The sequence below is a fragment of the Mesoplodon bidens genome, assembly GCF_964165515.1.
Source record: "Mesoplodon bidens genome assembly, chromosome: 16".
Classification (NCBI taxonomy): Eukaryota; Metazoa; Chordata; class Mammalia; order Artiodactyla; family Ziphiidae; genus Mesoplodon; species Mesoplodon bidens.
In genome coordinates, this window is record NC_138173.1 from 76,654,700 (window position 1) to 76,678,039 (window position 23,340).

Below are 23,340 nucleotides of genomic sequence, written 5' to 3' on the forward strand. Positions count from 1 at the left end.
CTTCCTGACCCCCATCAGGCCACCTGTTCAGACCTTGGTAACGTCCTGGGGGAATTCCCTGTGCTGTCATTTGATGCCTGCTGCCCGCTGGGTGCCCCCTGGCAGGTGGGAGGTGCTCCTTCAGTCTTTAGGGTGCTGGCCACCTCATGACGGTTGTGAGGGTCACAGGCAGGGCCTTGGCAGAAGCCAGCAGCCAGGCTCAGGGAGGCGTTTTCAAGGGTGAGGCAGGGGCCCACGGTGGGAGGAAGCCAGGTTCTGGACCTCCTGACACTTCTCCTGGCCTGATCCCTGACCTCTGGGCAAAGATCTTGTGATCTTCACGACAACCTGACGTCTGCGTTTGCCAGGAAGGAACTTGCAGGCTTGACTAAGGGCCCCGCCATCCCCTGAGGCCCCACAGTCCCTGGAGGAGGCCACCGCCCAGCCTGGGGTGGCCCGAGCTGGGTTCCCCAACCGGCCGAGCTCCCTGAGGGCGGGGCCGAGGTCACCCACTTGCGCCTCCCCCAGCTCCTAGCCTGGGACTGGGCAGGTGCTGCAGCAGGGACCACGGCCACTGCTCCAGGGGCAGCTGGTCCCGCCCTGGCACTGGACATTTGCGTCCCGACCCCCCTCTGCCTCTGCTGGGCCAGCTGGCCTCCATTTCCTCGTCCCCAGGGCTGTGGTGAGGACCAAAGGGGTGACGTGGGACATGCCCCCGTCCCGGCACATCAGTGGGTGGTGGTGGCCTGGGCAGCAGGGGCTCTGGCGTGGGGCCCTCTGTGTGTCCCGTCCCATTGGAGGGACTCGAGGCCAAGGGCATGAGTGAGCTGTGCCTAACCCACGGATGCACTGGAGGGAGAGCGTGCGCACACGTGCGTGCACATTCACATGCCCACAGCTGTGCACACGCGGCACACGGGCACACGGGGGTTCACCTTGGGTGAACACGTCAGCCCATGGGCACCCTCGAGCCGGTGGACACCCTTGGCCCTCAGGAGCGTGCACGCGCGCGCGCACACACGGCATCACACGCGCCCCTCCGAGGTGTGGCTGCAACTCCAGGGCGGCCCTTGCCCGCAGCCTGCAGGCAGCGTGGTGCGCGGGGCAGCAGCCCAGCCCTGCCCGCTCGCCTTCGGGCTCACCCTGCCCCGTCTCTGCCTTGCAGACCGACTTTGAGAAGGACGTGGATCTGGCCTGTAGATCAGGTGAGCGCCTGACAGGTGAGAGCGACAGGTGGCCCTTCCCCGGGCCCACTGCCTTTTCTTTTCTCCGTGCGTCTGTCTGCTTGTCGGCTCGTTCATCCTCATCAACACCCCCGCCAGCCACCTCCATGCCTCCCATCCCCCAGCCGCTCCCCTAAGGCTGCAGGCAGGTCTGTGGGGGCAGGAGCAGAAGCCTCCAGAAGACTGTCCTGGGGCTCAGGCCTGGCAGGTGCGTAGCACGTCCAGTGGTGGTGGAGCCCTTAGCACTGGAAGGAACCACCTGGGGCCTCCCCCGCCCCAGCCCTGGCCCTCTCCTCTCCCTCAGCACGCCCCTGTCCCTCAGCCCTCCAGCCTCCTTGTAGGGACAATGAGACTGGGCCAGCTCTGTGAGTCCCGCCTCCACCCCTCCCCCACCCTGCCTGCCCTCCCTCAAGGGCCCATGTTCTGTGTTGCCTCCTTTTCTTCACTGTTACTCCAACCATGGAGGAGGGGCTGGTCGAGCTTTCAGATTGGGGGCTGTTAGTGGAAGCAGGAGGAAAGCAGTGAGAAGGACCCACTGCTGAGCCCTAGGCTAGCCATGAGCTTCCTGGAAGCAAGTGCAAAAAGGGAATCAATTGCCTAATAAAAGGAAGCTGTCCAGGCATCATTTTTTTATGAGTCAGGTGTTTGGGGCAGTGAAAGGCAGCGTCTGGGGCTGTGGACGACTAACTGGTTTTGGTTCCTCTGGTCTGTCAGGTATTTGTGGAGCATCTTTTCTAGAGATAGCCACGGGGAGGGGCTTACAGCCCTGGGTGGGGAGTGTCTGCTGCTGCCAGGTGGACCCCAGGAAGCCTTCCTTGAGGAGGTGACCTCTGGCTTGGGCTGGACAGGAGGTCAACAGAGCGTCCTTCCTGCCCCATCTTAGTCTTGTGTGCTCTAGCCAACCCCCCTGAGAGGAGAGGTGACCCCAAGACCTAGGGGCCTTTGGGGGCTTGGGCCCAGCCCTGTGTAGTACCAGCCTCCCTGAGCCTCCAGTTCCTTCCTCATTAGTAACATGGCCCAGCCTGGCCCTTGGCCTCGAGAGGAGCAAGCGGCCGGCAGCTCTGGGTGGGGACCACAGACACAGCCAGGTGCTGGGTGGACAGAAGGCAGGGACCGGCACAGGGCAGCTGGGGGCCCCGGTGAGCGCACAGGAGGCCTCCTGCAGCTGGATCTGAGCAGGGAAGGCCCGTGGGGCTCAACACTGGCTCTGACATAGACAGCCGGAGGGAAGGGACACACAAGGGAGAGGCACCGAGGGAGGGAGCCTTTCCTGACCCTGACCCTGACCCTGACCCTGATGCGAGAGGCGGGAAGCAGGTTGGCAGGGAAGATGGTAGGTTCGTTGGGCCACGGGGACTGGGGGCAGAGCAGGACTGCAGACCTGGGTGCTGGTGTTCGCATCTGAAGGGTGGAGAAGAGAAGGGGCCCGAGACCCCTGGCCATCGGGGAGGCGGAGGAGGAGGACCAGGGCGGGCAAGTGACCAGCGGCCTGGGCAGCTCGGAGGGTGTGTGCCGAGGAGGTGGGCTGCGGGGAGCAGCTGATGAGCGCTGGAGGCCGGGTGAGGGTGTGACGTGGGAGCCTGTCCACCCAGCAGTGCCAGCGTGGGGAGGGTTTCCAGAGGATCGGCCCTGAGTGGGCTGTGGACTGCAGCTCTGGGCCCTCTGCGGGCCAGTGGAGGCTGAACTGACTGGCAGGGGCGAGCCGGGCGGTGCACAAGCCCGAGCCCAGGTCAGAGGTCCAGGCAGCCTGGTCCCCATTGCTGAACAGAAGAGAGGCTGGGCCCCCGGGAACGGCTGTCCCGCCCGCAGCGAGGGGCTGGGTCCCCACACTTCCAGGCGGCCCGGGCCGCCTCTCACTTGCCCTTCCCAGCTACTGTGGGTGGAGGTCATTTGTTCTCTTGTGGGGAGGACAGGGAGGCGCCCCTGCGTCCCAGCCTTGTTTGAAGGGACAGAGAAGCACCAGCTGCTGCAGCACCGAACACAGGGCGGGTGCCCAGATCCGCCAGCAAGTCAGAGACAGCGGGACCCGGAGCCCCTCCGCCTCCGGCCGCCCTGACCCCCCTCGCCTGTTCCTACAGTGCTAAACAAAGACATTGCGGCCTGTCGCACGGCCACCATCACGGGCACGCTCAAGCGACCGTCTCTGCCCGAGGAAGAGAAGCTGAAGCTAGCCCACGCCAAGGCACCCCCCAATTTCAACAGCCTGCCGGCCAACGTGTCGAAGCTGCACCTGCACGGCTCGCCCCGCTGCCCGGGCGGCCCCCTGCCCGACTTCCCCAACCACTCGCTGACCCTCAAGAAGGACAGGGTGCCTAAGTCGTCCTTTGTCGGCGACGGGGACATCTTCAAGAAGCTGGACTCGGAGCTGAGCCGAGCCCAGGAGAAGGCCCTGGACACGAGCTACGTGATCCTGCCCACGGCTCCATCCGTGCTGCGGCCCAAGCCCCAGGAAGAGCCCAAGTACAGCATCCACATCGACCAGATGCCCCAGACTCGCCTCATCCATCTCAACATGGCGCCCGACGCCGGCCTCCCCGCCCGCAGCCCGCCCTCCCGCCAGCCCCCCGAGGCGCCCCCCACCCAGCCCCCCCCACCCCCGCCCCCGCCGCCCCCGCCCCCTCAGCAGCCCCTGCCCCCGCCCCCCACCCTGGAGTCGGCACCCCCCAGCCTGGCGGAGCCCGGGGAGCCCGCTGCCCACCCGGGGCCCAGCACGGGGACCGGGACGAAGAATGAGAACGTGTCCACCTTGTCCGCGAGCTCCCTGGAGGTGAGGGCAGCCTGGGGGGCTAGCGGACAAGGGACAGGTGCATTGTGGGCACTGCGGGTTTGGGCGGTGGCTCCACAGGTGGGGCTGGCAGCCAGCCTCAGGGAGCCCAGGCCTGGGAAGCCCGGGGTCCGGCATCACCCCTGTTGGAATGAGTCCTGTTGGCAGGAAGGGAACCTGAGGCCTGTGTAGGGGAGGGCTTGCCTTCCCCTTCCCTTCCCTTCCCTTCCCTTCCCTTCCCTTCCCTTCCCTTCCCTTCCCTTCCCCTTCCCTTCCCCTTCCCCTTCCCCTTCCCCTTCCCTTCCCCTTCCCCTCCCCTTCCCTTCCCCTCCCCTTCCCCTCCCCTTCCCCTCCCCTTCCCTTCCCCTTCCCTTCCCCTCCCCTTCCCCTTCCCTTCCCCTTCCCCCTCCCCTTCCCCTTCCCTTCCCTTCCCCTTCCCTCCCCCTTCCCTCCCCCTCCCCTCCCCTTCCCCTTCCCCTCCCTTCCCCTTCCCCTTCCCCTCCCCTTCCCCTCCCCTTCCCCTTCCCCTCCCCTTCCCCTTCCCCTTCCCCTTCCCCTGCAGGCAAGTGGCAGGGCTCTGCCTCGAGGGGGCAGCATCTACCTGTCCTCCTGCCATGCTCCCCGCACCCCCGGGCCTGCTGGGCCACCGTGACTGGGAGCTTGCGCCTGTGCTGAAATGGCCACTTGTCAGGTGGTTGCCCTCGGTGGTGGTCTCACCCATCACATAAGGGCTCAAGAGCTTTCGGCCTGGACACTGAGCTGGACTTGAAGCTGCTTGAGTCTAGTTCCTTCCGTGGTTGGGCAGTCAACGGCAGCCAGGCCCCTTAGACCAACCTAAAACCTGCAGTTGACCCCCGAGCCCTGCTCAGCCTGTAGGACAGGGGCTCAGAGATGGCAGGGGTGGGGAGCAGCCAGGCCCAGCACCCTCGGGGAGCCCCACCCTCCCCAGGCTGGGCTCCCACCTCCTGGCTCGTAGCCTCTGGTGAATGCAGCCCCGGGTACCAGTTCTGTGGCCGGCCAGCAATGCCACGGCCCTGTGTCCAGGTCTACTCATCCCTGGGAGCGTGTCCTGGGCCGCCTGAGCTGGACACACTTGCCCAGCCCTGGCACTGGCCTCAAGGTGGCACAGTAGGTGAATGAGGGCTCACCCACAGCCTGCCCCTGCCTTCTGGGTCCTTGGGCTTCTGTTTCCTTACGTCCAGTGGCCCTTCCTTCTATCCACCCTCTTCCTCCAGGGCCCCCAACTGGGCTCCCGGTGTCTCCGGGCGGGGGTGGCCTACAGGGGGCTTGGGCACTGAGACCGATAGCTTCAGTGTAGTCAGAGGTGTGTCTCCCGGGGCTTGGCCAGGACCAACGGTGGGCAGGGGCGAGGGGGTCCCGGGCCTCCCTCATCCTCAGGCAGGAGCTCGTGGTCTGGGGGATTTGGGGGAATTGCTTGTGACCGTGCACAAACCCCTTCTCCCCACAGCGGCGGAAATCGCGCTATGCGGAGCTGGACTTTGAGGTGGGTCCTGGTGTCCCCTGTCCCAATTACCTGGGCCCAGCCCTTCCAACAGGCAGGGAGGGGCTGGGGAGGAGGACCCTGCCCTGATGGGGAGGCCAGTCCCCAGGAGCCTACGCTGGGCGGGGGCGGGGCAGGGCAGCCCCTCTCCTGGTTCAGGACCGCCGCCCCTCCTCCCCCTGCAGAAAATCATGCACACCCGGAAGCGGCACCAGGACATGTTCCAGGACCTGAACCGGAAGTTGCAGCATGCCGCTGAGAAGGACAAGGATGCGCTGGGCCCGGACAGCAAGGTCTGGAGGGCGGGGCTGAGGGTGGGGAGGGGTGGGGGGCAGGGTCTCAGGGGCGGAGCCTGGGCGGGGCTGTGGGACAGCCCTTAGGTAAGCTCTTCTCTCCTTCCTCCGGCCCTACTTCATTCATCCATTTGTTCCTTCACTCAACCTTTCCCAAGGACTGGGCTGACCCAGCCCATTGTAGACCCTGGAGGGACAGGACAGGTGGATGGGTCTGTCCCAGGGGCCATCTAGAAGCTGGGTTGTGGCTGGGCTGGGGGAGCCTGGGTAAGGCCGCCCTCCAGCGGCGGGCAGCAGCCAAGCGAGGGTTGCTGGGTGGGAAGGGCCCCCAGCTGCCCTTCCCGCAGGCCACCCCAGCTCACCCAACGGCAGGGGTCACAGCCCTCGCGCGGTCCAGGAAAGGCTCTGCGCCCACGCTCACCCGTCTGTGCCGGGGTCTCCTTGCCGCCCTCACCTGCCTGTCTGGTCCCTTCCTCACTATCCACCTTCTTTTCTCCACTCCCCATCGGTTCTGCTCTGTGTCTCTACGTCGGGGCCCTCACCCCCTCCACTGCCCGCCGGCCAGCAGCCAGAAAAGCAGCAGACGCCCAACAAGCGGCCCTGGGAGAGCCTCCGAAAAGCGCACGGGCCACCCGCGTGGGTGAAAAAAGAGCTGGAGCCGCTGCCGCCTTCACCGCTAGAGCTGCGGAGCGTGGAGTGGGAGAAGTCGGGCGCCACCATCCCGCTGGTGGGTCAGGACATCATCGACCTCCAGACCGAGGTCTGAGTGGGCGGGCGGCGGCCACGCACCGGGCCACGGAGGAGGGATGCTGCTCTGCTCGCTCCTGCCACAGGACGGGCACAGACACGCTCACGGGCAGCGGGCAAGGCCCGCGCCCCAGCCTCAGGGCGCTCGGACGGCGGCCAGGCAGAGGCCCGCAGTGCTGGGACCAGAGCCAGACGGGACAGGAGGCGGCAGCCCCGGTGGGCACAGGGCTCCAGAGGCCCGAAGGTGCCTCAGACTCTGCCCTCCTCCGGCCCAGCCCCGGCGGGCGGGCAGGCAGCCGTGGACAATGGCCAGGCCGGGTGCGGCCAGCATCCCTGGGATGCCCACCTGAGCTGCTGCAGCAGAGGACCAGCCTGCTTGGCCTGACCAGCCTGGCACCGTTTTTTAGACCCCCCCCACCCCTCGGGAAGCAGCCAGCCCCCCCCCGCACCCTTCCAGGGCCCAGGGGCCCCTCCCCAGACCCAGGCGGAGAGCACAGCCCTCCCACCTATGCCACCCCAGGGGCAGGACCAGAAGCCCACTCCGGGAAGAAGCAGGGGTGGGGAATCTATTTTTTCTCTCCTTTTCTTTTCTTCAATAAAAAGAATTAAAAACCCACGTCCTCACTGTGTGGCCCTCCTCTGTGCAGCACGCGCCAGCACCCTGGTGGGCTGGGGGTGGTCTTTGCTGACCTCGGTCCCTCCACCTGGGTCGGGGAGGGCTGGGGAGGCCTAGTGGGCACCACGCCCTGCCTGCGGTCAGGCCCGTTTTCTGAGCCTGAGCTCTGAAATGCTCGCTCAGAGTGCAAGTGCGGGATCCTGCCTCTCCTCCGTGCTTCCAGCAGGGGGCACCCGGAGCTGCTGCAGGGAGCTGGCTGGTGAACTGCCAGGCTGGGGGGTGGAGGGCGGCTATGTAGATCCCCTCCCCGCAGGCTGTGCACTCCACCCCTGGGAGCCCCAGGGCCTCAGCCGCCAGACAGAACCCCTGGGCTCCAAGAGGCAACAGACAGAGGCCGCTGTCCAAAGAGGAGGTGTGCAGGTGGACCATTTGGAGGCCCCAGCACCCCGAGATTATGGGTCCCCAACCATGTGATCCAAGATGAAACCGATGGCAGGCCCAGCTGAAAGGCCGGGGGCACTGCCTGGCATGGGGTTCCCGTGGCGGCCTTGCTCTCCCCCTTCAGGGCTCAGCTTGTGGGAATCTCACCGGGCGTGGATGCGCCTGTGACCCACCCCCCATCCAGAGTCCTCACCAGCAGGTGGAGGTGGGACAGGGGAGGGGCTTGGTGAGTGGTGCCTCCCGTGTGCGTGACCGCAGTGACCGTGGGTGATCTCGAACGACCGAGCATGGAGAGACACGCTGGTGACCACGCATGCCTGGGAGGGGCTGCGTGACCGTGACCGTGAGTGACCACAAGTGGCCCTACATGAGTGGACAACAGCCAGGGAGGGAGGTGTGGCCACAGCAGCAGCAGCAGGAGGATGTTATGCTAAGCCCTCCGGTCACACGCGGCCAGCGCTCGAGAACCAGCGCTTCACGAGGGCACATAGTGTCTCAGTCTGATTCTCAACACTTCAAAAAGCCAAAACTGGTGAGATATAGCAGCAGGACCTGACCCCAACTGAAGCTTGTTATAGCTCATCTGAACCACTTAACGCACATATGCACATTTTAGCGTGTTCCCCCTGGGGAGTTCAGTGAACTCTCACACATGCACTGTACTAGCTCTAAACCCAGAGAGTCCCGAATTCCAAGGCCATCTGGCCTGGGGTATTTAGATGAGGGCTGTGGCCTGTGCTGGCTTCCTCATCCTCTGGCTGTTAGAAAAGGAAGCCAGAGGGTACCTAGGAGCAGAGGGTCCAGGTGGACAAAGTCCCGAGCCCCCAGCGACGCCCCCTGGTAAAGGTAGCCCAGAGCACCAGGCCAGGGTCTGGAAGGCTGGCTTTCTGCAGAGGACTCACCACTGTCCTTGTGGAGTGACCAGCACGAGGTCTTGCCAGCTCCCTGACCTCCCTTGCCCTGTTCATGCCCAGCACCACATGCAAAAGAAAAACTGAAAGAAAAACTAAAAAGACAAGATGCACCCAAACCATACACTCCCTGCCTACAAAGGGAGTGACTCAGGTGGTGTGAACCGCTGGTGTCAGGGCTTGGCGTGGGACCAGGATCAGGATTTAGTGAGAGGCCAGGCTCAGGGTTCAGTATATGACCAGGGTCAGGGCTCAGCATGTAACAAAAGTCAGGGTCAGCATGTGACCAGGGTCAGGGCTCAGGGTGGGACCAGGGTCAGGGTTTAGTGTGTGACCAGGTCAGAATCATCCTGTGATCAGACTCCAATTTCCCCTCCATCCTAGGTCCTCTTTCCAAGAAGCCTGTGTCTTTCTGAGATAGGCCACACACTTTGTTCTGCCTGGGCCTCACGTTCACAGCGGTTCAATGTTCTGTGACAGGCTGGCATGGTGACCAGTCACAGAAGGTGCTCTCTGCTCCCTTGATCTCCCTGCCAGGGATGTTCCCACAAGACTTGCCAAAACCCTCGGGCCCTGCCTTGGGTCCTCCATCACCTTCTGGTGGTGAGCCCTGTGCTAGGCAGCGTTTCAGACCAGAGACAGTGAGGTGCTCAGAGCTGGGGCAGGGACCACTGCAGGTTTAGGTTTGCCTCTGTATTCATCCAGCTGTTCAGACTGCTGGGGTCCCGATGCTTCTTGGTCCTGATGGCATCTGCAGATGAGGAAACTGAAACTCATGGTGGCAAAGCGATGCTGCCAGTGCTTCACGTGTAGTGAGGGTGGGACTGCATCTGAACCCAGCTCTCCTGGTTCTAATTCCTGGATCCTCCCCTCCATGGGTAGATTACCCAAGGGCAGCCACGCCACCTGTCACTGGTGAAGCTGAGAACACGTCCTCTGCTACCCTTCATCTGCCATCAGCAGCACCACCATGCGGGATGGGGGGTGGGCTGAGCATGCTGGTGGTTACCATGACGAGCAGGAACATGTGCAGCCCAGGGTGGTGGTAACAGTTTTGTGGATGGAGCTGGAGGTCTTGGTGGTCATGATGGTGGTGGTGATGCTGCTGTTGGTGGTAGTGGTGGTGATGGTGGTGGTGGTGATGATGGTGATGGTGGTGGTGGTGATGGTGGTGATGGTGGTGGTGATGGTGGTGATGGTGATGGTGGTGGTGATGGTGGTGATGGTGATGGTGGTGGTGGTGATGATGGTGGTGGTGGTGATGGTGGTGGTGGTGGTGGTGGTGATGGTGGTGGTGGTGGTGGTAGTGGTGGTGATGGTGGTGATGGTGATGGTGGTGATGGTGGTGGTGGTGATGATGGTGGTGATGGTGGTGATGGTGGTGGTGGTGGTGGTGGTGGTGGTGGTGATGGTGATGGTGTTGACGCTGGTGGTGCTGGTGGAGCTGCAGATGGAAGTAGTGATGGTGCTGGAGAGTGATTTTGGTGCGATTATGCCTAAGATGGCAGCCACCATGATCTATGTTGCTGATGATGGGACTTCTGGGATTGAAAATAGGATCTCACCAGGTCACCTTGTCCCCAGCGCCCACAGACTGGGAGCATGTGGAGGGTGAATGGGTTAATAGATGGAAGGAGGGATGCATAAGGACAGTGACTAGAGCCTCTGAGTCACCTTGGGGTGGAGCCACCAGGAGCAGCAGCTGCCAGGTCCTGGCATTTCATCAGCACCCACACTCCTGAGATGGGAGGCAGCTCCTCCTCACCTGGCTCCACCTGCTCACTCCCTTTTGTGTCACCAGCGCCAACAGTGCAGGAGCAGAGGGAGACCCAAGAAGTCCCCCACCCTTCCCTGGGGCGGCCCTCCCTCCAGGTAGGTAGAGGCATTTTCTGGCCGAGCCTGGTCACCCGCCTCTCCCCACCCCCTACTTCCTGGCCCCAACGCAGTCGCAAACACACTCTCTGTCGGGAAGTCCTTCCTGTGGTCTAAATTCATACCGCAGTGGGAAAGCTTCGTGTCCCCATTAGATGACATGCACTCAGTTCTCACCCTCCCCCCAGCCTGGCAACCAGTCCCTCAGTGCCGTCTGGGCTGTTCCATGACCACCAGTAGGGCACCCCACAGCCTCAGCTGGCTCCTCTAGGTCTCATTCAAGAGGAAAGACAGAACCCCCAAGGCTTCCCACAGCAAATCCACCATGTGCTTCATGCTCCAGGACTTGTTCCAGAATCTTCCACTAGCTGGGAGTGTCCTTCCCAGCCCTGCTCCATCCGCCCCCAGGTCACTGTGACCTCCTGAAACCAGGCCCTGTGTCGGAGAACGTAGGACTGGGAGAGCTGCCACCTCCCTGCACCTTCGCTGTGTGACACCCCGAGGTGACAAGGCAGCTGGGGTCCCACTTAAGAAGCCCAGAAAGTGCCACATCTCGGCCATCCTGCCGCCCTGGGAGGTGACCAGGCCGCCCTTTCTGATAAACGTAAAATTGGAGGGCCTGAGCTACCTGCGGTCCTCCCCAGGCCCCAAAAAGAGTCCTGGCTCAAGGCATTATCCTCTCACTCCCAGGCCCTGCGGAGGGCATCAAGGCCCTGCCTGGAGCTGCCCCCAGACCTCAGAGTGCACCAGTCAGGGAAGTGAGGGTTCACAAGGCCCCCCCGCCTACATTCATCTCTGCCACCTGCTGTCTGCCGCCGGGGAGGTCTCTCATGCCCTGCAGAGTGGGGATTCCGCAGCCCCCTCCCTGCAGACCCATAGGAGATGGTGAGGGTGATTCTGGCCCCTGCAGGACGTCCTCTGATGCGTCCCCACTTGCTGCACCTCTGCCCACCGGGGCGTCCGTTCCCCTGGCCGGGTCGGCTCAGAGAGGCCCACAGAGGGGCCCCAAGGCGGTGAGACCCCCGCGCAGGGTGAGCCGATGGTGGCCCCTGCCCCCCGGCTGCGGGGCTGGCGGGGGCAGCAGGCCTTGACCTCGGGCCAGCCCTCCCCTCTGGGCCTCGGTCTCCCCCGCAGCGCAGGTGTGGGGAGCAGGGCTGAGTGGCTGAGACCCCTCCGGGGCCCGCAGTCTGACTCCATGCTTCTCCGCGCGTGGGGAACAGCAGCTCCCCGAGTTATTTTGTCAGGCCCTAAAAATAACCAGGAGAGGAGGGGTGTCTCTGAACACTCTTGACTGTGCCAGTCGCTGCCCCACTCGGAGCGGAAGCGCCTCCAAATAAGGCCTCGGCAGAGTCGGAAGCGAGCCCCAGCTGGCACTGCTCACGTCAGCTCCCAGCTGTGCAGCTCCAGAAACTTCCTCCCAGGGATGCCAGCCCCGGGGCTCTCCCAGAGGGCGGTCGGGCCTGGGGCGGGGTGCGGCCCAGGGGTCCTGGAAGTCGGGCTCAGGCTGGATGCGCAGAGCCTGCCTGGGCTGGGCACAGCTGCTCCATGAAAGAGCACTGGCTCCCGGAATTTAAAACACAGAACCTACGACTGACTGCTCTGGAAACCTGCCTTTACACTGTGGAATCTTAGCACCATCAAGTTCAGACCCCTCCCCCCAGCTCAGGGGACAGGAGGGCCCCTCTGCTGCCCCCTCCCCACACCCGCAGCCTAAGCCCCGCCTCCCAGCCAGCAGGGACCCGACTAGGGATGGGGACTGTCCGCCGCGGGGGAGGGGGCCCAGCCGGTCCAGGAAGGCGGAGGAGGTGTCGCTCAGAAAGCACTCCGGGAACCATGTGGGCCCCGCCCCGAGGGGAGTCGGCCTGAGGCAGAAGACAGCGCCCGACAGCTCCCTCCTCCTTCCGTCACTGCGAGTTCCTTGGGTGGCAGATGGTGGGTGGGGGTGGCCTGGAAGTCTCAGCTGCCTGTAACCTCAGGGGCCCTGTGCCCTCGCGGTTGTCCTCGTCTGCCAGCCCCACGCCTCACCTCCTGTGTCCTTCTAGATCCTTTCCAGGCTAAGGGTCCCCCAACCCGTAGAGGGGAAGCAGCTGGCAGACTCCACCCCTCCTAAAGGCAGCCTCTGGGCTGGAGGGGGTGGGCAGGGGTCCAGGACAGGAAAGAGGAGGGACGGAGAGGCGCTGGGGCGCCGATTCTTTGGAGGAGAGGACGGGGAGGCCGGCTGGTGATGGGACCCTGAGAGCCGGCGGGGGCAGCCAGGACAGGGACGTGAGCCACCAAGGCTTCCTGGAGGACGGGACAGGCTGAGCGGTGGGGGCGGGAGCTGGGCACCCAGGTGGGCCACCTGAACACAGGCTTGGGGCCCGCTGATGGGTGCAAGCACTTGGGAGGACAGAGGGTCCCCTCTTGGACCCCGGCCATGGGAATGAGGAGCCTACTGGGGCCCATCCCAGGTCACCACCTAGTGGCTAAGAGGGAGGTGTGGCCAGGGTCACACACTGGGGCCAGGACTGCTGCTCGGCCAGCCCTAGAAGTCCTGAGTCCCGGTCCCCACCCCGGCCCTCGCCAGCCCCCAGCAGTCTCGGCCCTCAGCTGCCAGACGCTCTCCAGGCCCAGTCTCGCTGGGGTTTCCCGTCCTTGCCCCTCCCTGGTCCCGAGTCTCTCCAGAGTCCCGCATCTTGCGTCAGGCTTTGGCCTGGGGGTCTGGTCCCCCTTAGGACAGGAGCCAACCCAAACCCCAGCAGGCACCCGGGGTCCGCTCTCCCGACAGCTGCGGCGGCCTGAGAGGACCTGGGGGAGCAGGCCCGCTGGAGCCTGCTGGGGAGGATCCCCAGACCACCTTTACTTGCCTCCAGGCGTGTGCCACAGGAGGGGGACAGCAGAGTGAGGCAGGACAGGCAGAGGCCGGCGTCCAGGCTGTGGCGCGGAAGCACACGCCAAGGGCATGGGCTGTTCTGGACATTCGAAGCCAAGGCAGCCTCAGTCCAGGCAAATTGCTCTGCTGGTCTCACTGGCCCATCGATGCCTTGCCTGCTGTGCGCCAGGCCTGCAGGGGCGGTTACAGTGGGCGCAGGGCTCCTGGCAGAGGCTCCCGGAGTGGGTGGACCTCAGGAGGACCACAGCCATCACAGGACCGTCTGTTGGGACCGAGGGGTGGTGGCAGCAGGCATCTGTCCCGCTGCGGGGCAGGTGCTGCTCCTATCATCCGCCTTCACAGAAGACCGGCCCGCAGGTAGGGGAGCGACAACAGCGTGCTGGCCATCTGGGCACAACTGAACGTGCATTTCGCCTGCACCCAAGCCTGGCCCTGACACGGGTCTCAGGCAGGAGGGCAACATCAGCTTCTCTTCACTCCACCTACCCGCCCCGCAGCCCTCCCCGTGCCCTGACTCCCTCCACACCGCCTGGCTGTCCTTTACACCAGGGATTTGCCTCTATTGCCTCTCCCCCTCTCTCCCTCTCTCTCTCTCTCTCTCTCTCTCTCCCTCTCTCTTTCTCTCCCTCTCTCTCTCTCCCTCCCCCACCCCTTCTTCCCCATCTCTCTTAACTAGTCCTGCTCGTCAGCATTTAATGATAGAACTATTCAGGCTTTCTGGTTCTTCCTCAGTCACTTTTAGTAAGGTAGGTATTTTTAGAAATTCATCTGTTTCAACTAAGTTTTCAAATGTATTGGAATTAAATTGCTCATAATATTCTCATTACCTTTTGATTTCTGACGTACCTGTAGTTGGGTCCCCTTTGTCATCCCTAGTTGTTTGAGTTGTGCCTCCTCTCTCTCTTTTCTTTCATTCTTGTTTTTCAGTTATAAAGCACAAACTCTGGGCTTTGTGTTTCACTTATTTTTTTATAATCATGGACCTCTTTGGGCTTGTTTCCCATCTTCTTTAGTGCTCTATATTGGCCCTGCTTTCACTCTACCATTTTTTTTAATCCTCTTTCTTGATTTTTTTGAAGTGATTACATTTTTAAAATATTTAGTTTGAATCCACTTTTTTATTGGTCGGTAAACTATACAGATTCTTTCTATTCCCTTTCAGCTTACCTTTGAAATTTAACCAGTTATATAACTTAACAAGGACTAAAATTTCTCAATATATTACCCCCTTTCATACAATACAAGGACCTCAGAACATTTACATAATTTTCTTGGGGCTTTTACATGGTAACATTTTCTATGATTATCGTCCTGTATTTTTTTTTTTCTGTCATCAGTTAGACACTATTATCGTCTTTGTAAAACAATAGACAACATTTGGTTATATTTACTTATGTGTGTAACAGTTTCTTTGTTCACCATTTAACTGGGTTCTGCACCCAATTCGGATTTGGGGGTGTGTAGGGGGGTGTTTCCTCACACCACCCACAAGCTATGCTCCAGACACCAGCTGGGTGTCCTGATTCAGCTCAGTTCTGACCGTCTATCTGGGGTAGCACCAGATCCCACAGGCTAAGGGCCCAGGCCCACGAGGCTGCCCCCTCAACCCACACTTCAGACGCCAGTCTCACGTCCAGGTCATCACCTGTGCTTCTGACCACCGGCTACAGATTGAGGGTTGTCACGGTCCCCGCCTTGGGTTTGATTAATGTGCTAGAGCAGCTCTCAGGACTCAGAGAAACATTTTACTTGCTGGATCACTGGTTTGTGATAAAAGGGAAAGGCTCAAGAACAGCCAGATGGAAGATGCATAGGAAAAGTACGGGAAAAGGGCCTGGAGCTTTCATGGTCCCTCTAGACACCCTGCTCTTCTCAAACCTCCACATGTTCACCGGCGTGGAAGCTCTCCAAATCCCACCCTTTTGGGTTTGTGTGGAGGCTTCATTACAGAGACACGACTGATTAACTCTCTGGCCTTTGGCAGAAGATTCAACCTCCAGCCCCTCTCCCTTCCCGAGGTGGGGGTGGGATTGAAAGTTCCAGCCCTCTAATACCAAGGTTAGTTCTCCTGGCAACCAGCCCCATCCTCTGGTGGTCCAAAAGTCACCGCTTTAGCATACGAAAGGCTCCTTTAAGCTGTCATCACTTAGTAATTTCCAAGGGTTTGGGGAGCTCTGTGCCAGGAAAAGGAGGAAGACCAAATATATGTTTCTTACTATAAATCACCGTATCACAGCACGTCATCTTATTGATACATTTCATGCCTCCTTCCTTCTTCCTGGAGTACATTTTTCTAAGTCCTTCAGTCTGTTGATGGTAAATGCTCTCTCTTTTTTCCACAAGTAGAGGATTGAAGTCTGGCACGTTATCACCATTGGCCCACGCGTGTCCCATTCTGGCTTATTTACGTGTTTATTTATTCTCTTTTATCCCCGTAATCCTCCCACCAACCTATAAGCAACTATTCTAATTTAGTTAATGTGCTTTTTTTGGTTTGTAAGTGCTCTTGGGGAAAAAAGAAAAAAGTGTTTTCTGAAAGTTTTTTATTCTGAAATAATCTTAGCTTACAGAAGAGTTGCAGAGATAGGACTTCCCTGGTGGTGCAGTGGTTTAGAATCTGCCTGCCAATGCAGGGGACACAGGTTCGAGCCCTGGTCCAGGAAGATCCCACATGCTGTGGAACAACTAAACCCATGCGCCACAACTACTGAGCCCAAGCGCCGCAACTACTAAAGCCCATGTGCCTAGAGCCCGTGCTCCGCAACAAGAGAAGCCACCGTGATGAGAAGCCCATGCACCACAACGAAGAGCAGCCCCCGCTCGCCGCAACTAGAGAAAGCCCTCACACAGCAACAAAGACCCAACGCAGCCAAATAAATAAATTAATTCATATTAAAAAATATTCTTCTTTAAAAAAAAAAAGAAGAGTTGCAGAGATAGTATAGAGAGGTTCCTCACACCCTTTGCAAGCTTCGTCTAATGTGAGCATCTTCTATAACCACAGTACAATGACCAAAGGTATATATTTTAAATTTATTTAAATTATATATCTCATTCTGTTTTTTACTTTTTTTCCACTAAGCACTTTTTTTCTTAAAGATCCATCTGGGTTGCTATGTGTGCATCTGATCTGCTATTTCTTTTTCTTTTTTTTCTTGACATAGTTTCTTTTAATTAAAAATCCTGCCAAACATGTATCACAGATTCCATGAAGCTATACATAACGGCATTCTCTGCGCATAATAACTAATGTTGATGTATATCCTTGAATTTTACATTTTTTTTATTCAACTTTGTTGAGGTACAATGTATATATAAGAAGCTTCAGCCATTTTAAGGATTTGATGAGTTTTGACAACGTATAATTCTCGCAGCCACGAAGGACTGGGGTGAAGTCTAGAGGGAGACCCTCATAACCTTCACACAAGTGGGGCCCGGAAGCGTCAGTTTTCTCATTGTTGAGTTTGAGTTCCTCGTATATTTTGGACAACATTCTTCATCAGATATATGTTTTGCCAGTATTTTCTCCCAATCCCTGGCTGGTCTCTTCAATCTTCCAGCAGTATCTTTTGCAGAGCAGGATTTTTTAATTTTAAAGACAACTCTAACATCGTTGTCTTCTTTCATGGATTGTGCTTCTCGTGTTCTTTCTAAAAACTCATTGTCACATCCAAGGTCATCCAGATTTTCTCTATGTAAACTTCTAGAAGTTTTATAGTTTGGTGTTTTACATTTAGCTCCAAGATCCACTTGAGTTCATTTTTGTGTATGGCTGTGTCTGGATTCTTTTATTTCTTTTTTTTGCTATGGATGTCCAATTGTTCCAGCACAATTTATTGAAAAGACTAACATTTTTCTGTTGAACTGACTTTTCCCCTTTATCAAATATCAGCTGACTGTAATTGGGTGGGTCTATTTCTGGGCCCTCTGTTCTGTTCTATTGACCCATTTGTGTATTCTTTCGCCAATACCACGGTCTTGGCATTTTACTCTTGTCTGTCTTCCATTTCTCTGTTCTAGGTTTCTGTTCATGGCACTGCTTTTTAGATCATGGTTACAACAGTTGTTTTAAAGTCTTTGACAATTTCAACGTCTGTGTCATCTCTTAGTTGGTATCTGTTGAATGCCTTTTCTCTTGCAGTTGAGACTTTCTTGGTTTTTCATATGCATAGTAATTTTGGACTGCATCCTGGACATTGTGAATATTTGGTTGTGAGACTCTGGGTCTCGTTCAGTTTCCATGAAGAATGTTGATTTGGGGGTTTGTTTTTGTAGGCAATCAGCTGCCCATCCCACTTTCTGTGAGCTGTGGTCTCACTTTCAGGTCAGAGGGGTTTCCAGAGATATTCAGATGTGTCTTATGTATGCATCACCCACTGGCAAGTCTGGGACCCGAGCAGTGGTCTACCCTTTAGATCAACTCTGAAAGGCTATGGTATGTTGTTTAGGGTCGGATGCAAACATAGTGAGATCGGGGGAGCCCAAGGGTGCACATGCAACTTCGTGTGGTTGCTCCCCTGAACTCCACCCTCTGTGTGATTTCCCTATACTTTCTGGCTCTTAGAGGACCCCCTTACCCCCATCCTGGCCTTCTGGTTAGAAAGTTGGGCTTTTAGCTTCCCACCCTGATGTGCACCTTCTGCAAGTGGTTCTTTCTCCCACGCCAAGTGCCAAGACAATAGTAAGAGCAAAACAAGAAGGCCTGTACTGCCAGGGGCTCGGTCACAACCACTGCCTCCCTGCAGATTTGCTGGGGCCTGGGGCAGAGAACAGAAAACAAACAGAAGCCTAAGGCGTCCCCTCCTCTTCCCCTGCCACGTAGGAACCCAATTTCCAGCTCTTTGGACCGAAGGTCTTTCTGTCTACACCTGGTGAACGCGTCCAGGTCTGGAAATACCAGAGGATAAAACAGGACATTTATCACCAGTTCAGCGGTACTTTGAGTTCCATGATCCACATGCTGGTATTTACTTTTCAAAGTCCTCAGAGAGCTGCTCCATGCACGTGGTCCAGGAATTTTAGCTGCATTCACAGGACAGCAGTGTGGAGTGTGCTCACTCCCTCTTGCCCAGACCAGAGCTGGTTCTCGTGCATTATTTCTTACTGTCTCGGGCGGGGATCTACGTGGCAAGCTTGCCCTGTGTTCCGTCTGTCCACTTCTCAAACGCTTCACCATCACCAGCACTACTCTGGCATATATCCTCACAACGAGCCCCTTTTGGACTTGTACAGGGATTGCTTTGTTTTGTAAACACAGAAGTGGAATCCCTGGGTTATCAGATATGTGTATTCTTAGTTTGGTCCAGGGGCCAGATTGGTCTCCACTTGCCCACACCAGTGCTTTTGAGAGGCAGCAATACGTTAAAAAGTACAGTTATTGTACTTTATCCAAGATCTGGCTGTATTTGGGTGGGAGGCATCTTCAGAGCATCTAGTCTGTGCACCGCGGCGGTGGGAAACTTCTGTTCCCACCTGCTGACCCCGAAATGACCTCGGGAAGAGCTCAGCCCTTTCGCCTTCCTCATCCCCAGCCCCGGGAGCGCTCCGCACAGCCCGTACCCCCCCACCGTCTGTCTGAAGATGCGTCCATTCGGGGCTCCTGAGGCCCCACGCTGCCCCGCCCCCTCCTCTCCCAGGCAGGGTCCCCGCTGGGCTGCTCTCCTCCACCCCACCCTGACAAGCAGGAATTCCTCAGGTGCAGGGCCGGCCTGCTCCTCCTCGGGGGCCCAGGTGCACTGATGCTGCAGGCGCCTTGCCACCGCTCCCTCGCCAGGCCCACTCCTGCTGCCCTCGGCTCTGCAGCCCGGCCAGATGCACTGGTGCCCCCGCCCTGCCGGCCCTGCTGCTCAGCACCACCTTCACACAGAGCTTGGATGCCGCAGCGGGGCCAGCCGAGCCCCCGAGGCCCGGCGCTGTTAGGAGGAGCGCTCTGGCCTCCCGTCAGGGAAGGGCTGTGGGGGGTTTTCTCCTGCCCAGCGCCCGCGCAGGCCCACATTCTCAGCAGACTCAGGTCTAGACCCCCCAGGCGGGCATCCTCAGCTGCCAGCCTGGCCCCGGCCTGCCCTTCCGGCCGTCCTCCCACAGTCCACCCTCCCCTCCCCTCAAGCAGCACCTTCTGCCCAGACGGGCTCCCAGCTCAGCGCCTTCCAGCGCCCCTGTGCCTCAGTGTGGCCCTCCTCCAGGCCGGGGAAGGCAGGCCCTTCCCACCGAGCTCCCTCCCTGCCCTGGCTGGATGTGGAAGTCTCTGGGGATGCCGGGGCATCCCCACATCTGTCCGGGGCGCGTCTGTGCTTATCCCCAAAAGGGCCCGTGGTGCCCCGTGCAGACACGAACCGCGTCCCGGGCACCATCTTCACACGTTCACTGGATTCGTGTTCACTGAGGGATGACCTTGGGCCAGGAGCTTTCGGAGCAGTTGTAGATGCCATTCCCAGACCAGCCACGGGGAGCGCGGGGGCTGTGGGGCACTGCTCGAGGGCCCCCCACCTGGGCCTGGGGCACGAGGGAAGACTCCGAACTGGAAGTGGTGGAGTCTAGGTCGGGCAGCGGGACCGCTCTGGAAAGGGCCGGGCACTGCCCACTGGTTACTGGGGAGGCAGGGAGAAGACCTCGGGCCAGAAGGCAGTGGAAGTCGGGGACCAGATCGCCAAGGGTCCCAGGGCCATGTTCCAGAGTCAAACAGGATCCTGAGGGCAGGACAGGCGTGGGGTGGGATGTGCATTTAGAAATGCGTGGGCGCAGTGGGGGGAGGCTCGTGGCCCTGGACCAAGGTGAAGCATGTGGGAAGATTCTAGCAGTTGGGAGAAAGCATCCCTGGATCTGGAAAGGCCAGGGAGGGGCAGGGAGTGGGTGCCAAGGATGACCCCCAAGGCTCTGGGCCCAGTGCCCGCGGGTGAGTCCCTGGCTCGTGCGACCAAAGGAAACACCCAGCCGAGCTGCTGAGGACCGTGTGTCGCAAGGCCCTTTGGGCCCCAGAGCCAGTTAGTGTCTGGGTCTGGAGGGGAGGCCGCCAGGGTCTGGCTGAGGAAGGGGCGGCCGGAGGGAATTTGTCACATTTAATACCGAACCAAAGAACACAACGTGGGCTTCCCTGGTGGCGTAGTGATTGAGAGTCCGCCTGCCGATGCAGGGGACACGGGTTTGTGCCCCGGTCCGGGAAGATCCCACATGCCACGGAGCGGCTGGGCTCGTGAGCCAAGGCTGCTGAGCCTGCACGTCCGGAGCCTGTGCTCCGCAACGGGAGAGGCCACAACAGTGAGAGGCCCGCGTACCGCAAAAAAAAAAAAAAGAACACAACGCAACACAACGCAATCAACCGCCGCCGTCCGCAGCCGCGGACTCGGAAGATCAGCACATACTGGGACAGTTCAACAATGTCTTCGAAGAAGCTGGAGGCCAAGTCCACTGGGAATCTTCGGGGACAGCAGTCACCCCTGGGCAGGCAAAGAACACACACCTTGTTCCCAGAACGGGTAAGGCGAGGGCCAGGACGCTACCCCTCCAGCAACCCCCCAGGGCGCTCATGCTAAGTGGCTTCTGGCCACGCCCACCCCTGCTTGACCCCTGGCAGCCAGCTACCCATAGGACAGAGGCCCAATCCCTTAATATGGCTGGTGAGGCCGGCCTGGCCCTGAAGTATCTGCCGAGAGTGCTCCCCACCCTTCTGTGCCACTGTCTCGAGCCTCACGGCCTTTGCACAGGCTGTTCTCCCCACCCCGAGGCGGATCTCCTGTGCCTGGGTCAGCCGTCAGCCAGGTTCCCGGCCCCTGAGGCAGGGCAGAGCTATGCTTGGAGCCTGTCCCCCTCTGTAAGCACACGTGCCCTGCTGTGATCCCTCCCCATCGGTCCTGTCCATCAGCCCCAGACCCCCAGAGAATCTGGAACAGGAATGAAGCCCGGCGGCAGCCCGGGCCTTCACGCTGGACAGAGGGCCAGAGCACAGGCAGCGTCCCCTCACATCGGTCTGAGAGCAGTCGCAGGAGGCCTGAGCCGAGGAGTCTCCTGCACGCTGCAGAGGTGGGTCAGTGCCGCCCAGTCGTCGGGAGCCCCCAGGGCCCCGGGGACTCTGTCTCCAGGTGGCTCCCAGGTCCTCGCCCGGCTGATGGGCATCAACGTGTGGGGTCGTGTGCCCACCTGCCCTCCACTCATGCCCTGACTCCCTCCTACCTTGGGGAACCTTCCCTTGCATGTGCCAGGAGATCAGGGGCTTCAGGGACTACAGAGGCCAGTGGTAGCCAAGGGGCGGAGTGGACCCTGAGGCCCAGAAGACCCCACGCTCAGTGGCAGAGGGTGGGGTGTGAGTCTCTGCGATGGCACAGGCCTCTCTCAGAGGCCCACCTGGCCGTGCTGCTGGATGCAGCAGAGGCTGGACTCCAACACCAGGCTCCTCTCCACGGCTGACCTGGTCCTGATCTCGTTGACGAGCGCTTCCTCCCAGGGCGGGCTGCCACTCAGGGGCTTGTGCAGAGTCACCCTGCCTGAGTGGTCTGCAGAGCCCAGAGAAGCAGAGAGGCAGTGCTGGGGGCACCGAGGAGGAGCCAGGCCTTCCGGCTCCAGCTCCAGCTGGACCCCCAAGTCACAGCAGCACAGCCATAATTCCTAAGGACTCCCCGAAACTGCCCATTCGGCACATCCCACTGCCCCGTCTCTCCCAGGCCCCCAGGAGACCCCTGACACCCCCCTGACGCCACCATCCCATTCATTCTTGGCCCTGACCTCTCAGCTCTAGTACCCCAGCCTCGTTCTTCTCAGCACCTCCCTCCAGGTCCCCCACTAGCTGAGTTCCCACGGCAGGTGTGCAGTTCTCCCCACTGCCCACGCTCCGGCTCCCTCCCTCCCTCCCAAAGGACACCCAGAAGAATGCCTGGCACCGGCCCCCCCGCACACTGCCCTGCCCAGCCCAGCGCCCTGGGTGGGTGGGGCCCACCCTGGTCCTTGTGACCCCCAGTTCAATGCGCCCAACCTGCATCTCAGGACTCCTGCCAGCCTCACAGGTCTCCCTCCCCTCCCACCTCTCTCCCCTCATCCCAGCCCCACCCTCCGAACCCACACTTCTGGCCTGCCCTTCCTGTCCAGACCCTCCAGGGCCCTGTCCTTTCCAGGATCACACTCCGAGCCCCACCAGGTGCCAGGCCCTGCCCCACCCTCCTCCTCTCTCCCCACCGCCCCTGAGCTGGCCATTCCCCCTCAGTGGCAGCGTCTGCTCCTCCCTCGGCCCTGTTGCCCACCCAGCAATCCCCACTCTCATGTGACTCTTAGCGGTGCCCCCTCACCAGCCTCGCCCACAGAAGCGCCCGCCTCCACAAAGACCCTCGTGACCAGCACACCGGCTCTTGGCTTTGGCTGGGGGGCTGTTGGCCTATTTAGAGGAGACAGCTTTCTCCAGAGGTTGAATGCCCCCCCTTCTGCAAACTGGTCCCCCAAACCGCCTTCATGGAGGATGGAAAGGCCCTTGTCATCCATTCCGGGCCTGGGGTGGAAGTGGCAGTGGGCGAGAGTCTGCGGAGGTGAGACCCCAAGTCAGCAAAGGGCACAGTGAACCCAAGGAGGTAATGTTAGGGTGGCCCAGGGCAACTGAACCCCAGAGAGGATAATTAGGCCGGAGAGCAGAGGTCCGCTGGGAAAGCAGATGGCGGAGGAGAGAGTGTGGGCGCCTCGAGCTCCGCTGCTCACCGGCCCCAAAACCAGCACGATCCTCCTCCTCTTCCACCAGCTTCCCTCTGCTGTCAAAGCGAAGGAACCGCCTCAGCCCCACGGACCCTGCCCATCCTGCCGCCTTGGCCACTGCTGGCCCCCAGGGCCCAGCCACAAAGGCCTTCTTTTCCATTCCTGCACTCAGCCCTGCCACGGGGCCTTTGCACAAGCTGTGCTAATGCCTGGACCATTCCTGCCCTGCTGCCCCATGTGGGCCCCCCACCCCGTCCTCCCCATCCTTCCAAGCCTGGGGTTCCCTTTATCCCCCTTCAGGGTGTGCCTTCAGTCTGTCTCCCTGAAGCTTTGTTCCCAGCAGGGAAGAGTATCCCCAAACACAGGGTCGGGCACCTGGAGAAAGACTCAGCCCTGGACTCAGAAATGAGCCCCAGGCAAGCAAGGAAATCACTTACAGAAGATGTTATTCAAAT

General features: G+C 59.9%; 1 protein-coding gene across 3 annotated transcripts in view; it reads left to right on the top strand.

Moving 5' to 3' along the window:
• Nucleotides 1-6,740, top strand: part of ADGRB1 (adhesion G protein-coupled receptor B1) — a gene marked incomplete at its 5' end in the record, with an annotated part of 69,443 nt that extends 62,703 nt beyond the window's left edge. For 2 of the 3 annotated variants that reach the window (XM_081258444.1, XM_081258446.1), the window contains 5 exons: nucleotides 1,145-1,184; nucleotides 3,281-3,969; nucleotides 5,435-5,470; nucleotides 5,653-5,760; nucleotides 6,329-6,740. In XM_081258444.1, coding sequence (XP_081114570.1) covers nucleotides 1,145-1,184; nucleotides 3,281-3,969; nucleotides 5,435-5,470; nucleotides 5,653-5,760; nucleotides 6,329-6,526 — 1,071 coding nt within the window. In that variant the 3' untranslated portion in view covers nucleotides 6,527-6,740. Of the gene's footprint in view, nucleotides 1-1,144; nucleotides 1,200-3,280; nucleotides 3,970-5,434; nucleotides 5,471-5,652; nucleotides 5,761-6,328 lie in introns of all 3 variants that reach the window. The other variant, XM_081258445.1, reaches the window with a different exon arrangement.
• Nucleotides 6,741-23,340: the final 16,600 nt, after the last annotated feature.